A 13,719-nucleotide genomic window follows, 5' to 3' on the forward strand; every position below is an offset into this window, starting at 1 on the left:
GGGCTGGGGATTCGAACCCGCCACCTTAGGTGTACGTGGCTGGTGCCTTAGCTGGTTGAGCTATAGGCGCCGAGCCAATTTTCACTTTTCTAACAAAGACATTGTGGAGAGAGTAAATAGATTGGCAAGGCTTTCCTACATCATCTCTGATGCTGTCTGGAGTCAGCTTATTCTTTTTTTTTTAGAGACAGAGTCTTTCTTTATTGCCCTGGGTAGAGTGCCATCACATCATAGTTCACAGCAACCTCTAGCTCCTGGGCTTAGGCAATTCTTTTGCCTCAGCCTCCCAAGTAGCTGGGACTACAGGTACCTGCCACAACACCCGGCTATCTTTTTTTTGTTGCAGTTTGGCCGGGGCTGGATTTGAAACCGTCACCCTCGGTATATGGGGCAGTGCCCTACCCACTGAGCCACAGGTGCTGCCAGAGTCAGCTTATGAAGTCATTTGCCCTCTCTGGTTGTGATTTCTGTCATCTTCCAGATTTGGCAAGCCTGTTGGTGCTGTGCATAAGAGGTCTTCTGTATCAGATTATTGTGTTTTTTAGTAAAATCGACACAGATCAGACAAAGCAAATTGCCATCTGCAGTATTGATATCAACCTGAGCTTCACTCACAGTCTGCCATTTTTTAACCATAAACGCATTTTGTCACGGTAAGATCTGTGCCATGGATGTGAGGCAGTTTTTGCCTTGAACATCTTCAGTAATCAGCTTGAATTTTCTAAATGCAACTTCATCATTTCACAGATCAGCAAGACTCACTTCAGACATTCAACCCTTGAGGCCATCAGATGCAATTTTGGTTCCTTGAGTCCTGGTGACTAGTGTTTTTTTCCAGTGTTTCTTAAATTGAACTTGAATTGAATTTACCTCATACCAGTCTTCTTAGGAAATGGATCAGTCACTTCTTGACTCCTTCTATGCTGACTTCCGTAAGGTGCTTATTCTTGCCAGCTGCCAGAGTAGTGCTCAAAGGGCCGCCAAAAGGAACACTCATTTTCTCGGTATCACACCACATTCTTTGGTAAACTTGTGTTCTGTTTTCTTCAGCATTTTTTTTTTGAGACAGCCTCAAGCTGTCCCCCTGGGTAGAGTGCTGTGGCATTACAGCTCACAGCAACCTCCAACTCTGAGTCTCCTGCCTCCGCCTCCCAAGTAGCTGGGACCACAGGCGCCCGCCACAACGCCCAGCTATTTTTTGGTTGCAGCTGTCATTGTTGTTTGGCGGGCCTGGGCTGGGGATTCGAACCCGCCACCTTAGGTGTACGTGGCTGGCGCCTTAGCCGGTTGAGCTATAGGCGCTGAGCCTTCTTCAGCATTTTTAATGAAAATGTTTAAACAGCCAAGAAAGTTGGAAGAATAGTACAATGAACATCCATATGTCTATCTGTTACCTGGGTTCAGCAGTTAACATTTGTGAACATGTATGTGTGGAAGCCATTTGAGAGTGACTTGCTGAAGTTGGGACCCTTAAGCCCTGAATACCTGACCGTGCGTCTCCCAAGAATGCTTTCTCCTACTTAAATGTGATATCATCATCACATTTAAAGAAATTGACAGTTCTCTAATCATCTAGTATCTGATCTGTATCCACATTTACCCAGTTGTCCTAAAGGGTCTTTTGTAACCTTTTTTTTTTTTTTTAAATAAGACTGGTTTTGCTGGCTTACCCAAGCTGGAGTGCAGTGGCACAATCATAGCTCATTATAACCTCAAACTCGTAGGCTCAAGCAACCCTCCCACCTCAGCCTCTGTAATAACTACAGAGGACTACAGACACATACCACCATAACTGGCTATTTTAAAACTTTGTAGAGACAGGGTCTGGCTATGTTGCCCAGGGTGGTCTTGAATTTGTAGCCTCAAGTGAACTTCCTGTCTTGGCTTCCCAAAGTGCTGGGATTACTGGTGTGAGCTACCTCGCCTGGCCTGTAGTTACCCCCTACCCTCCAAACCAGGATTCTTAGTTAAGAGTGTTTACTATCTCTCCATTCTCTTCTAATATTGAACAGTTCCCTCACCTTCTGTTTTTTCTTCCTATGACATTGACTGTTGAAGAGCTTGTCTTGAAGAATGCCTCATAGTGGATTTAGCCAGTTGTTCCCTTGTTGCTGATACCAGATTTTTTGAGGTTAGGGATGTTAGATCATACTTACTTTGTCCTCACAACTTGTAACATTTGGTATTTAAGTTCTCAAGTGATACGAGTCTAATGAACAAGTATGTGATTTCCTGTAAAGATGCTGTGCTCAGAGAGGTACAGCACTCACTGCTTGCACAGAAAGAGGGTAGGAAGTGTGGATTGTTTATTTAGATCAGAAATGTAATTCCTTCTTAACCTATCATGTAACTGAATATGTTTAAGAAGTATCATTAATGGCTGTATGTTTATTATCCACTGTAGCATTTGAAGCCTACTGAGTTTTATAACAGTTCCAGTTTGCATATTTGTAACCTTGGGGAGTAATGATGCGTATTTTTTGTGTGTTTTGAAATATTTGAACTATATGCCTTCACCACCTCTCTTTTCCTTTTCCTCCCAGAAACAAGAGTACAAATTCAAGAGTCTGTGAGAGGAAAAGATGTTTTTATCATCCAGACAGTTTCAAAGTGAGTAGTTATCCAGTAGAACTGTTGTTTTCTGGGCTTTACTTGGGCATGAGTATTTAGAATAATGGGAGTTGGCTAGACAGGCACAGTTAATGATAGTCTTAAGTTTGGTGTGTTTTACTCTGCTAATTTTTCTGATGTAACTGCTGACTTTTATGTATTCTTTCAGTGTTCTTGACGGGTGGAAATAACCAAGAATTGGAGTAGCAGCTCTTAATGAAAATAGAGCCTATTTAGTTTCTTTCTTTCTTTCTTTTTTTTGCAGTTTTTGGCCAGGGCCGAGTTTGAACCCACCACCTCCAGTATATGGGGCCGGTGCATACTCCTTTGAGCCACAGGCCCTGCCCATTTTTTTTTTTAAGAGATAGAGTCTCACTTTATCGCCCTCAGTAGAGTGCTGTGACATCAAAACTCACAGCAACCTCCAACTCCTGGGCTTAGGCAATTCTCCTGCCTCAGCCTCCCGAGTAGCTGGGACCACGGCGCCTGCCACAATGCCTGGCTATTTTGTTGTTGTTGTTGCAGTTTGGCCGGGGCCAGGTTCGAACCTGCCATCCTCGGTATATGGGGCTGGCGCCCTGCCCAGTGGGCCACAGGTGCCACTCTGGATGAATAGGTATTCCTGTCTGGTGTGACACTGGGCACACATGTGTTCTCACAGTTGTTGGGGTCACAGATGGGTGTAGAAGATTCAGTGCTACGAGGCTGTTTGTGCCACTCTGGAGGGGAGGGAATCAAATGGAGCCCCACCACTGTCCATGATGCACTTGTCCACAGAGGTCCCTCCATGCCTCTGTGTGTGCAGTTCTTCCCGCGGAGCAATTTTCAATAGTGTCTAGAAGTCAATTTATATAGTGTGTAATTTTTTAACTTAGTCTGAAAATTGCTGCATGCTGTGTGTGTGTGTATATGTGTGTGTGTGTATATATATATATATTTATATATAGTGTATATATATGTATATCCCAAATGTCAAGGGAATTTAGGTTTAGAACATACATTTTCACCTAAATTTTGAACATCTCTGTCTTGGTCTTTGGTTAATTGAGATGAAGTCATAAAAGTCCTGCAAATCCCCTAGGGAAGGGAGGGCAAGGGACCTATCATTATATCCCATTGCTCTGGAGTGTGGGTGTGCCCTGAAGGAGGGAGGGCATGGTCGTACCCTGGATTCACTTTGTACCTGGTATCCTCTGAGTGGGACATGGAGGGACCAGGTGCTTGCTGCCCCTGCTTTAGCCAGGGTGCTAGAGGATGACTCACTTGTGCCTGCACTTCACCCTCACTTCAGCATCGGGGTAGGGAAGATACAAGCACAGAGCTCCTGGGTGTCTGTAGTACTTTTATTTCCTTAGAGACACATGTAGATCCATTGGGTAAATGCCCAGAGGTTGTGTAGGTTACTCAAAGGGGTAAGTAGGCATTGAAGGCCCCTATTGGACTTAAAATTCAGAACTTTAGAAGGGTGACTGCGAATCCATTCCATTTGTAAGCTATTTTATTTCTCTTCTGTGTTTTTGTTCATTTCAACCCTTTCATTCTGTGCCCTTGCCCCTTGCTGTCAGTTTTGTATTCCTCAGGTCAGAAGCACTTAGCACCCCCTTCGTTTTCTCCCCATGCATCATCTTGCATTGCTGTGTATGTGCTAGGAGCTTGGTTAACTTGAGTTCTCAGCCGCATCCAGATTGCAGAAAACCTGGATGTCACGATCTTTATAAAATACTGAAAAATAGTATTGAAATTTGGTGTTGTCTGATGCAGCTTATGCTTTATTTTAGTATAGACTAGTGATAGGCTTATAACAGTTAAGAAAGTTTAAATTAAGATAATTCTGTCCATTAATTTGAAGTTCTGCAGTAATTCAAATGAGACTTCGATTATGTGAGTTGAGTGGTCAGAGCCCGTGCACATGCTCCTTTGATGGAGTACCTTTCTTTTTTTTTTTAAGTTTTTTTTTTTTTTTTTTTTGGAGACAGCCTCAAGTTGTCCCCCTGGGTAGAGTGCCGTGGCATTACAACTCACAGCAACCTCCAGCTCCTGGGCTCAAGCAAGTCTCCTGGCTCTGCCTCCCAAGTAGCTGGGACCACAGGCATCCGCCACAACACCTGGCTATTTTTTTTTTTTTTGGTTGCAGCCATCATTGTTGTTTGGTGGGCCTGGGCGGGATTCAAACTCGCCACCTTAGGTGTATGTGGCTGGCACTTTAGCCACTTGAGCCACAGGCTCTGAGCCAATGGAGTACTTTTCTTGGTGAAAAAGAAAATAGGGTTGGGCCAGGTGTGGTGGCTCTAGCCTGTAATCCTGGCACTCTAGGAGGCCGAGAGAGGATTGCTTGAGCTCAGAAGTTTGAGACCAGCCTGAGTAAGAGCGAGACCCTGTCTCTACTCAATAAAAAATAGAGAAATTAGCCTGGTGTCATATACATACATGTCTGTGGGCCCAGCTACTTGGGAGCCCAGGAGTTCGAGGTTGTGGTGGGCTATGATGATATCATCACTCTAACTTAGGCAACAGAGCAAGATTCTATTGCAAAAAAATAAAAAGTAAAAACTAAGGTCGTTAGCTGAGAGTGATTATGAGAGAAGCTGAAGGAGGCCTGGAAAGAGAGGAACTGGTCTCCTTGTTGTGCTGTATGTCTCTAGGGGCACGAGAAGCAAACTGCTGACGCTTGTTGTGAGGGGGCATTAGTGTTTTAGATCCGTTGATGGGATTTGCTGGGTCTTGGTTACAGGGATGTGAACACCACCATCATGGAACTCCTGATCATGGTGTACGCGTGTAAGACCTCTTGTGCCAAGAGCATCATCGGTGTGATCCCCTACTTCCCTTACAGCAAGCAGTGCAAGATGAGGAAGAGGGGCTCCATCGTCTCCAAGTTGCTGGCCTCCATGATGTGCAAAGCTGGTGAGTAGGAATGGCAGGTGCTTGACAGTTTGGGGCCTGGGAGTTTTATTTTTACCTCATAAATTTCAAGGTATTAACATTTTAAAATCAGAATACTAAACGGTAAAAATAGTGGTGCAGTTTTTAAATGTGATTAGTTTATTGTAAGAAGACAGTGCCGAGAATTCCCTCACAAGGGGGAACACAAAGGTAGTAAAAATGACTTATTTTTTCTATTTTTTTTAAAATTGTTAGAGTTGTTTTAAAAGGGGAAAAGTTATTCTGAATTCTATGACTGAATTCTAATACAGTAACTATTATTTTTAGCCTCATCCTTTTCCCAGGACAGATATGCATATTTATTTTATTTTTTAATTCTAATTTAATTTTTTTAAGAGACAAAGTCTTGGCTGGGCAAGGTGACCCATGTGTGTAATCCTAGCACTCTGGGAGGCCAAGGCATATGGATTGCTCGAGCTTAGGAGTTGGAGGCCAGCCTGAGCGAGAGCAAGACTCTGTCTCTACTAAAAATAGGAAAACTAATTGGACATTGTGACCATTGCCTGTTGTCCCAGGTACTTGGGAGCATGAGGCAGGAGGATCTCTTGAACCCAGGAGTTTGAGATTGCTGTGAGCTAGGTTGACACCTAGGCAACAGAGTGAGACTGGGTCTCAAAAAAAAAGAAAGACAAAGTCTTACTGTGTTACCCAGGTTGGCCTTGAACTCCTGGGCGCTGGAGCTGTCCTCCTGCCCCAGCCTCCAGAGTAGTGGGGACTTGTAGGTATATGTTACCACACCTGACTCAGAGAGTTATATTTATAAATCGTATGTGCTAAGTGTTACTTTGTGTTAGAAATTTTCAGGTAACATCTTAAGTATTTTCCCCTTGTTTCTAAATAATTTCCATGGTTGCTATTGTGTGTGTATTATTTGTGTATGTGTGTGCTTCTATGTGTTTATATGATTAAGAAGGTACATGTCACAGATCACATAACACAGATCCTTACTGTAGAATAAATTTTCTAAGGTAACCTTCCAGTAAAGGGAAAAACAAAACAAACTTTCAAACCCAAGCTCTCAGCAATCTCCCCCTTTGAAAATACTGTGCAGGCAACTGGTAAGGGGGACAGGCTGGCTTGCTGAATCTCCTGGAAAGGTTTCACCCACTCTTCTAGCTTTGTTCCTGGACAGGCTACCAGGCTCACTTCCCTGGTCTTTGGGGCGAGTAGTGCTTTTTAAAATTTTTGTTACCAAGGCTGGCTGGGGTGTAGTGGTATGATTAAAGCCTCAAATTCCTGAGGTCAAGCAGTCCTCCTGGCTCTGCCTCCTGAGGGCTGCAGTGACACACTGCCATGCTCAGCTAAATCTGACATTCTTTTTGTAGAGATTCTTTTTTTTCACCATGTTGCCCAGGCTGGTCTTGAACTCCTGGCCACAAGCATTCCTCCAACCTTACTCTCAAAGTGCTAGGAGTGTAGGTGTGAGCCACCATGTCTAGCTGCATTTTAAATTTTTTTGTATTGAATTTTCCCTGTATTTTTCTAGGGATCATTTCAGATGTCTTTAAGGATATGATAGGGATAAAGGTTCTTTATTTTCTGTGATTTCCAGGCTGGTACAGTTTGTCTGGATATCTTAAGATGGGGCTTTGCCATCCCTATTAAGGAAACTTTAAGGAGATGTAATCTGCTCTATTAGAATTTTTAGAGAGATTTCTGTATTGCTATTATCTTTGCTATATTAAGTTGATGTGAAAATCAGGCAACTCATAGTACTAAAAAATTTAAAAAATAAAGGTGCTGAGGTTTTTTAATGGGAGAACAATTTTCTAATAGCATTTTAAATTTCATACAGTGCAACTTATTTTTAAACTATTTATATGCTTCTGTCTGCTTTATTTTCAAAGGTCTAACTCATCTTATTACTATGGATTTACACCAGAAGGAAATTCAGGGCTTCTTCAATATTCCTGTTGATAATTTAAGAGCATCTCCTTTCTTATTACAGTATATTCAAGAAGAGGTGAGCTAGCTCAAACTTTTTAAACATTCTCATTGAGGTTAAAAGGTACATTTCCATTTCCTTGAGCTGACCCTAAAGGATTAAAACTTGGTATAATCTTTTGCTCAAGACACTATTAAACTTTATAAATGTAATTCAGTGTATTTTAGAGTTCTTGATCTGGGATTTATTTTGTTGCCAAGCTTTTAAAATTACTTTTTCTTGAGATCTCAAGATTGTAATCCTGATTGTAACAAGTAACTCACTCTTACTATTGCTCCGTGCTTGGTCCTGGTCCTTTCTTGTCTGTCCATCCTCTCTCTGTCCATCCATCTTTAGGTGGTCAGCACCCATGATCCTACTGCCCCCAAGAAAACTAAAGTCATCATCCCAGCTTACATAGCCCGTGTGCTCCTTCTCTGTCTCCCCACCCCATCTTCTTCCACCCAAGGGACTGTCATCCCGAAGGCTTTTGGATTTGTCAAGTGCTTTTTCTGTTCACTTGAGATAGTCATGTGGGATTTTTCCTTCATAATGTGGTACATTACGTTTATTGGTTTTTCTCATCCTGGGATAAATCAGACTTGTATAATTTTAATGTGGTCACATTTATTCTTTGATATAAAAGTTAGCACTTTTGTGACTTAATACTTAAGGAGCCTTCTTAAATTTTAATTACTATGACACTTAGCTATTTTGCTTTTAAGAACTATTTTTCTTGTATGAATTATTTTTTCTTACATTTCCAGAGAACAACTTTTTATAGTACTATATATTTAACAGATGTCAGTTTATAGATTTCAGAGGAAATTTTTTTCTGGTAAAAGTACATGGTCTAGCAATTACTGTAGGCCTCAGAGGGAGCATGTATTTAAGTATTTTTAAAAGAGAAAAATGTAAAATATTTTGCTTTTTGTCTTTAAAATTACACACAAACCTAAAAACCATAATAAGTTCAAAAAATAATATAGACTATAATTTTACCTAAATGTTATTCTCAGTCAAGTTAAAGGCAAGGGTGAGAGAGAAAAATCAGCAAATGTCTTGATGTGGAATCATTTAAAGGTCCAAGCAGAGGCTCTGCGCCTGTAGCTCAAGTGGCTAAGGCACCAGCCACATACACCTAAGGTGGTGGGTTCTAATCCAGCCCAGGCCCGCCAAACAACAATGACGGCTGCAACCAAAAAAAAAATAGCTGGGCCTTGTGGAAGGCGCCTGTGGTCCCAGCTACTTGGGAGGCTGAGGCAGGAGACTTGCTTGAGCCCAGGAGTTGAGCTGCAATGCCACAGCACTCTACCCAGGGGGATAGCTTGAGGCTCTGTCTCAAAAAAAAAAAAAGGTCCAAGCAGAGAGGAGCAAGAGGGTGACGGTTGCTGTGTGGCAGAGTGTGGTCCAATTCCCGACTAGATGGAGAAACCTCGCATTCTGGAGGGGACAGAGCAGTCCCTGTAGACTTGTGGGGGCTGCTGTCTGCATCTTGGGGTTGTGAAGGATGTTCCCACTCAGGACACAGCCATGTTGTATGCCACTGTCTCCAGGCATGAATGGCGATAGCAGCTCTCGTGGCCTGAGAGTGAAGGCTGCAGCATCCTTGTGCTGGAAGCCTGATGCTGGTCACTGCCTTTCACATGGGCTTCTGCCCCAGGACCGGCTGCCTTCTACCTGAAAAATCCCCATTTTAGGTTTCACAATTGAAAAGTAGTCCAGGTTGAGCTCTCACGATCTTCATGGTTCAGCAAATGAGGGGCATAGTCTTTTGTTTCTGATGCTGAACTAATTATGATGACTCTAAACATTTTAGTTCTAAAATTCTCTGTCCTTCATTCAAGGAAAAATTTTTTAAAAGCCATATAAGATTAAATACTACATGGAAGCTTGCTGCTAAAGTGGAATTTTTATTGTATTGCCTTTTTACAGTTTGCTTGTATGCTTTTGTTTTCTGTGTTAAAGCTTCTTAAAGCAGGGGAGAGACAAACCATATTTCACTGAATAAGATGCTGTCAATCAAGGCTTATTTTATGTCACCAGTGAAGAAGGAAGCACGGCTAACTACACTGTGCCAGTGCTTCTGTGTCACTCAGTGATGCTGTTGTGGTGCTGACGCTTCTCCTGTTGTGGTCCTGACACTTTCCTATTTGACAACTCAGGCTTTCTGTTTCTCTTGATTTTGACACTGGAATTAAAGCACCTTCTGCCAGAGTCAGAAGGAATGTTCTGGTGCCAGGGTGCTTGCAGCCTTGAAACTTTCATGGTCTGTTCTGAGGAGTCTGCCGGTGTCTCCTGCACAGCTGGGCGTGTGTCAGGCAGTCCTTGTGGAGTCAGTCCTTTTTACAGCTTCACCTGCTGGGAGGGATCTCTGCCTTCCCTGGATTTCTAAAGCATTTGCTGTTGCCTTGCAAGAACATACGGGGTTGAGCGCTTCCTCCCATGATCCACGGATGCTAACCCTGGCTGCTCTCCTGCATCTTTCTGCATACGCAGTAGCTTTTCACTGGAGTGAAAAGAATCATAGTGAACTCTTTCTGGAGACATGTTAAATGACAAACACAGCCCGATTAGAACCTGTCCCCATTTGAGCTGAGGACTGCTGGAATGCTGTGGCCACTGTGCGTATGAAGGGCGGAGAAAGCCCATCCCAGCTGCTGTGGACACTGCCCAGTGTGAGACACCTCAGTGTCAGGGACGCTAAAATACGACAGAAAGTGGTTTGGTGTTGCTTAAATACAGTTCATGGTTTTGTGGGGTTTTTTTGAGGGTATGGGGTTTAAGACAGAGTCTCTGTTGCTAGGCCAAAGTGCAGGGTGTCATGATAGCTCACTGGAACCTCGAACTCCGAGGATTAGTCCTCCTGCCTCAGCCTCCTGAAGTGGTAGGGTTATAGGAGTGAGCTGCTGCTCTCAGCCTCCAGTGCATGTTTTTGAAAAGTGGTTATATATGATGGTCTCACAGGGATTTTAAAAGGATAAAAGGAATAGTAAATAAAAAAGGAGGGTCACAATTATTGTTGTAATGTTTTTATGGTATATATTTGTATACATCTAATCCTATCTCTAGTTTTTTATTTTATTTTTTATTTATTCTTTTGAGACAGAGTTTCACTCTGTTGCCTAGGTTAGAGTGCCAGGTGTCAGCCTAGTTAGTTCACAGCAACCTCAGGGGATCCTCCTTCTTCAGCCTCCTAAGTAGCTGGGACTACAGGCACCCACCATGACACCCAGCTGGCTTTTCTGTTTTAGTAGAGACAGGGTCTAGCTCTTGCTCAGGCTAGTCTCAAACTCTAGAGCTCAAGGGATCCTCCCTTCTTGGGTTCCCAGAGTCTTAGGATTATAGGCATGAGCCACTGTGCCTGGCTTCCTTTTCAGTTTTTTATTTATTTTTATTTTTATTTAGAGTGTTCTGGTTCTGGAGTCCCGTTCCCCCCACCCCCCTAGTTTTTCTGAGTCTTTATATCAAGCCACTGTCATTATCCCAGAAATGGGATAAGAGCAGCAAAGGAGAGCGTGGGATGGGTGCCTCTGTGGCAGCACTGCCTCCCTCCCTCCCTCCCTCCCTCGCTCGCTCCGGCAGCACACGCAGAGGGCCCGTTTCCCCTGCCCTTCCTGACACATAGCGGCCCATCTGTGAAAAGTTTTGCCATCTTAGTTTGTAAACAATACTATATTATTTGAATTTTTAATTCTCTGATTTCTACTGAGATTGAGTATTTTATCGTATGCTTTTTGGAAGGCAGATGGTAAAATTCCCCCATTTAAAGTTTTATCTTTTTCTTGTGATTCAGAGTTTCACCATGTTGTGTTTTTGTGGCTCTTTTATCCCATTCCTCTCATTGGACACTCAGGGACCCCTTTCATTCTCTGGGAATTGTTTTTCTCTTGTTGGAGTGTTTTATTCCTGATGTTTCCTTTATTCTTTTCCTTTGGGAACTTTAGACCGTAGAGATTTAGATCTAGTCTCTATATTGTAACTTTAAAAAATTATTTTAATTTTTGCATGCTTATTTGTAAACATTCTGGGACAATTTCTTGGCTTTATCCTCCCAAGTGTTCCTTTTTTGTTGTTGTTGAGACAGGGTCTCACTTTGTTGTCCTGGGTAGAGTGCTGTGGCCTCATATTTCACAGCAACCTCAAATTGGGCTCATGAGATCCTCTTGCCTCAGTCTCCTGCTTAGCTGGTACTACAGGCGCCTGCCACAATGCCTGCCTAGTCTTAGAGCTCTGGCTCAGGCTGGTCTCGAACTGATGAGCTTAGGCATTCCGCCTGCCTCGGCCTCCCAGAGTGCTAGGATTATAGGCATGAGCCACCGCACCTGGTTTCTCCCAAGTTTTTTTTTTTTTTTCTTTCTTTCTTTTTTTGTAGAGACAAGAGTCTCACTTTATTGCCCTCAGTAGAGTACTATGATGTCACAGCTCACAGCAACCTCTAACTCCTGGGCTTAGGTGATTCTCTTGCCTCAGCCTCCCAAGTAGCTGGGACTACAGGTGCCTGCCACAATGCCCAGCTATTTTTTTGTTGCAGCTTGGCCAGGGCCAGGTTTGAACCCACCATCCTTGGTACATGGGGCTGGTACCCTACACACTGAGCCATAGCTGCCGCCCTCCCAAGTTTTTCTTAATGCAGAATTCATTCGGTCATTCCACTCCCCAGCTATTGACTTTATTATTTTAGACCATAATAACTTCCTCCTCCTTGATTTCTTTTTAATTCTTTATCATACAATTTTTTGCTTTATGTATGTGGTTTGACTCTGAAGAGGTGATAGACTTATTTTTATTGAAGTCTTTTTTTTTGAGACAGTGTCTCTGTCTATTGCCCAGGCTAGAGTTAGTTCCATGGCCTCCGTCTAGCTCACAGCAAGCTCAAACTCCTGGGCTCGGCCTCCTGAGTAGCTGGAACATGTAGGTGCCTGCCACCATATTCATCTAATTTTTCTATTTTTAGTACAAATGAGGTTTCACTTTGCTCAGGCTAGTTTCAAATGCCTTAGCTCAAAGGATCCTCTGAGTTGGCCTCCCAGAGGGCTGGGATTACTACAGATGTGAGCTACCCCTGCCCAGCCTGAGTCCTTTCTTTTAAGTCTCCTATTACTTGTTTTGTTAAATGTTTCCTAGGTCGGTTGGTATATTTTCTCCTCACTAGGTTTGGGGCTGTTTGATGATGTCTGATGCAACAATGTACATGAAGCAGTTTAGAAAGACTCCCAGAAAAAATAATGAAAGTGCCCAAATGAAAATGCCCTGAGAAGGCCAAGTAAATCAGGCTTTATGTAGATACATCTGATCCATGTGACTGTGCTGTGTGCACCTGCGTGAGATCTTCCTTCACATCCATCAGTTTTTTCTTCATCACTAGATGTTTCTTCCTTAGTGCTCTTAGTGTGCTGGGCATTATACAAGGTGCTAATTGTGGGAAACAAAGCAATGGAAATACATTTGAATGAATGAAATAATTTAATTTAATGAAATGGCTAGATTTCAAGAACAGAATTTGAAAATATTACCAAGGTAAAGAAACAGCAAACCATTGTTCACTTTTACTTTTTTTTGAGACAGAGTCTTACTATTTTGCCCTCAGTAGAGTGCTGTGGTGTCACAGCTCACAGCAACCTCAGACTCTTGGGTTTAAGTGATTCTCTTCCCTCAGCCTCCCAAGCATCTGAGACTACTTGGCGCCCACCACAGCACCTGGCTGCCATTGTTCAGTTTAAATGTAGTTCTGTCTTCTACACTTTCTGACCTTGATAATGAGTACATCTTTGATTATGATTATCACTACACAGATGACTTAAATCTTCAAAAGTGAGACGGCTCCAAAGCAGCTAATACTTTAGGGGTTCTTTTATGTGTTTTATTTTATGTTATTTTATTAAATCATAGTTGTGTACATTAATACTATCATGGGGTACAGTGTGCTATTTCTGTATACAATTTGAAATACTTTCATCCAACTGGTTAACATAGCCTTCATGTCGTTTTCTTAGTTGTTGTGTTAAGACATTTATATTCTACATTTAGAGAGATTCACATGTACCCTTATGGGATGAACCATAGGCGTGATCCCACCAATCACCCTCCCTCCACCCGTCCTCCCCCTCCCCTCTCCTCCCTCTTCCCTTTTCCCATATTCTTGGGCTAAAATTGGGTTATAGCTTTCCTATGAAAGCTATAAATTAGTTTCATAGTAGGGCTGAGTACATTGGATACTTTTTCTTCCATTCTTGAGATAC

The 13,719-nt window shown here is 42.7% G+C and overlaps 1 protein-coding gene across 4 annotated transcripts in view; it reads left to right on the plus strand.

The window, feature by feature from the left end:
- Nucleotides 1-13,719, plus strand: part of PRPSAP2 (phosphoribosyl pyrophosphate synthetase associated protein 2) — a 63,697-nt gene that overhangs the window by 10,259 nt on the left and 39,719 nt on the right. For all 4 annotated transcript variants that reach the window (XM_012806043.2, XM_023513992.1, XM_023513991.1 and 1 more), the window contains 3 exons: nt 2,544-2,610; nt 5,342-5,514; nt 7,401-7,516. In XM_012806043.2, coding sequence (XP_012661497.1) covers nt 2,544-2,610; nt 5,342-5,514; nt 7,401-7,516 — 356 coding nt within the window. The remainder of the gene's footprint in view (nt 1-2,543; nt 2,611-5,341; nt 5,515-7,400; nt 7,517-13,719) is intronic.

Source organism: Otolemur garnettii, unplaced genomic scaffold (genome assembly GCF_000181295.1).
Source record: "Otolemur garnettii isolate 467f Iridium unplaced genomic scaffold, OtoGar3 scaffold00046, whole genome shotgun sequence".
In the NCBI taxonomy this organism is placed as follows: Eukaryota; Metazoa; Chordata; class Mammalia; order Primates; family Galagidae; genus Otolemur; species Otolemur garnettii.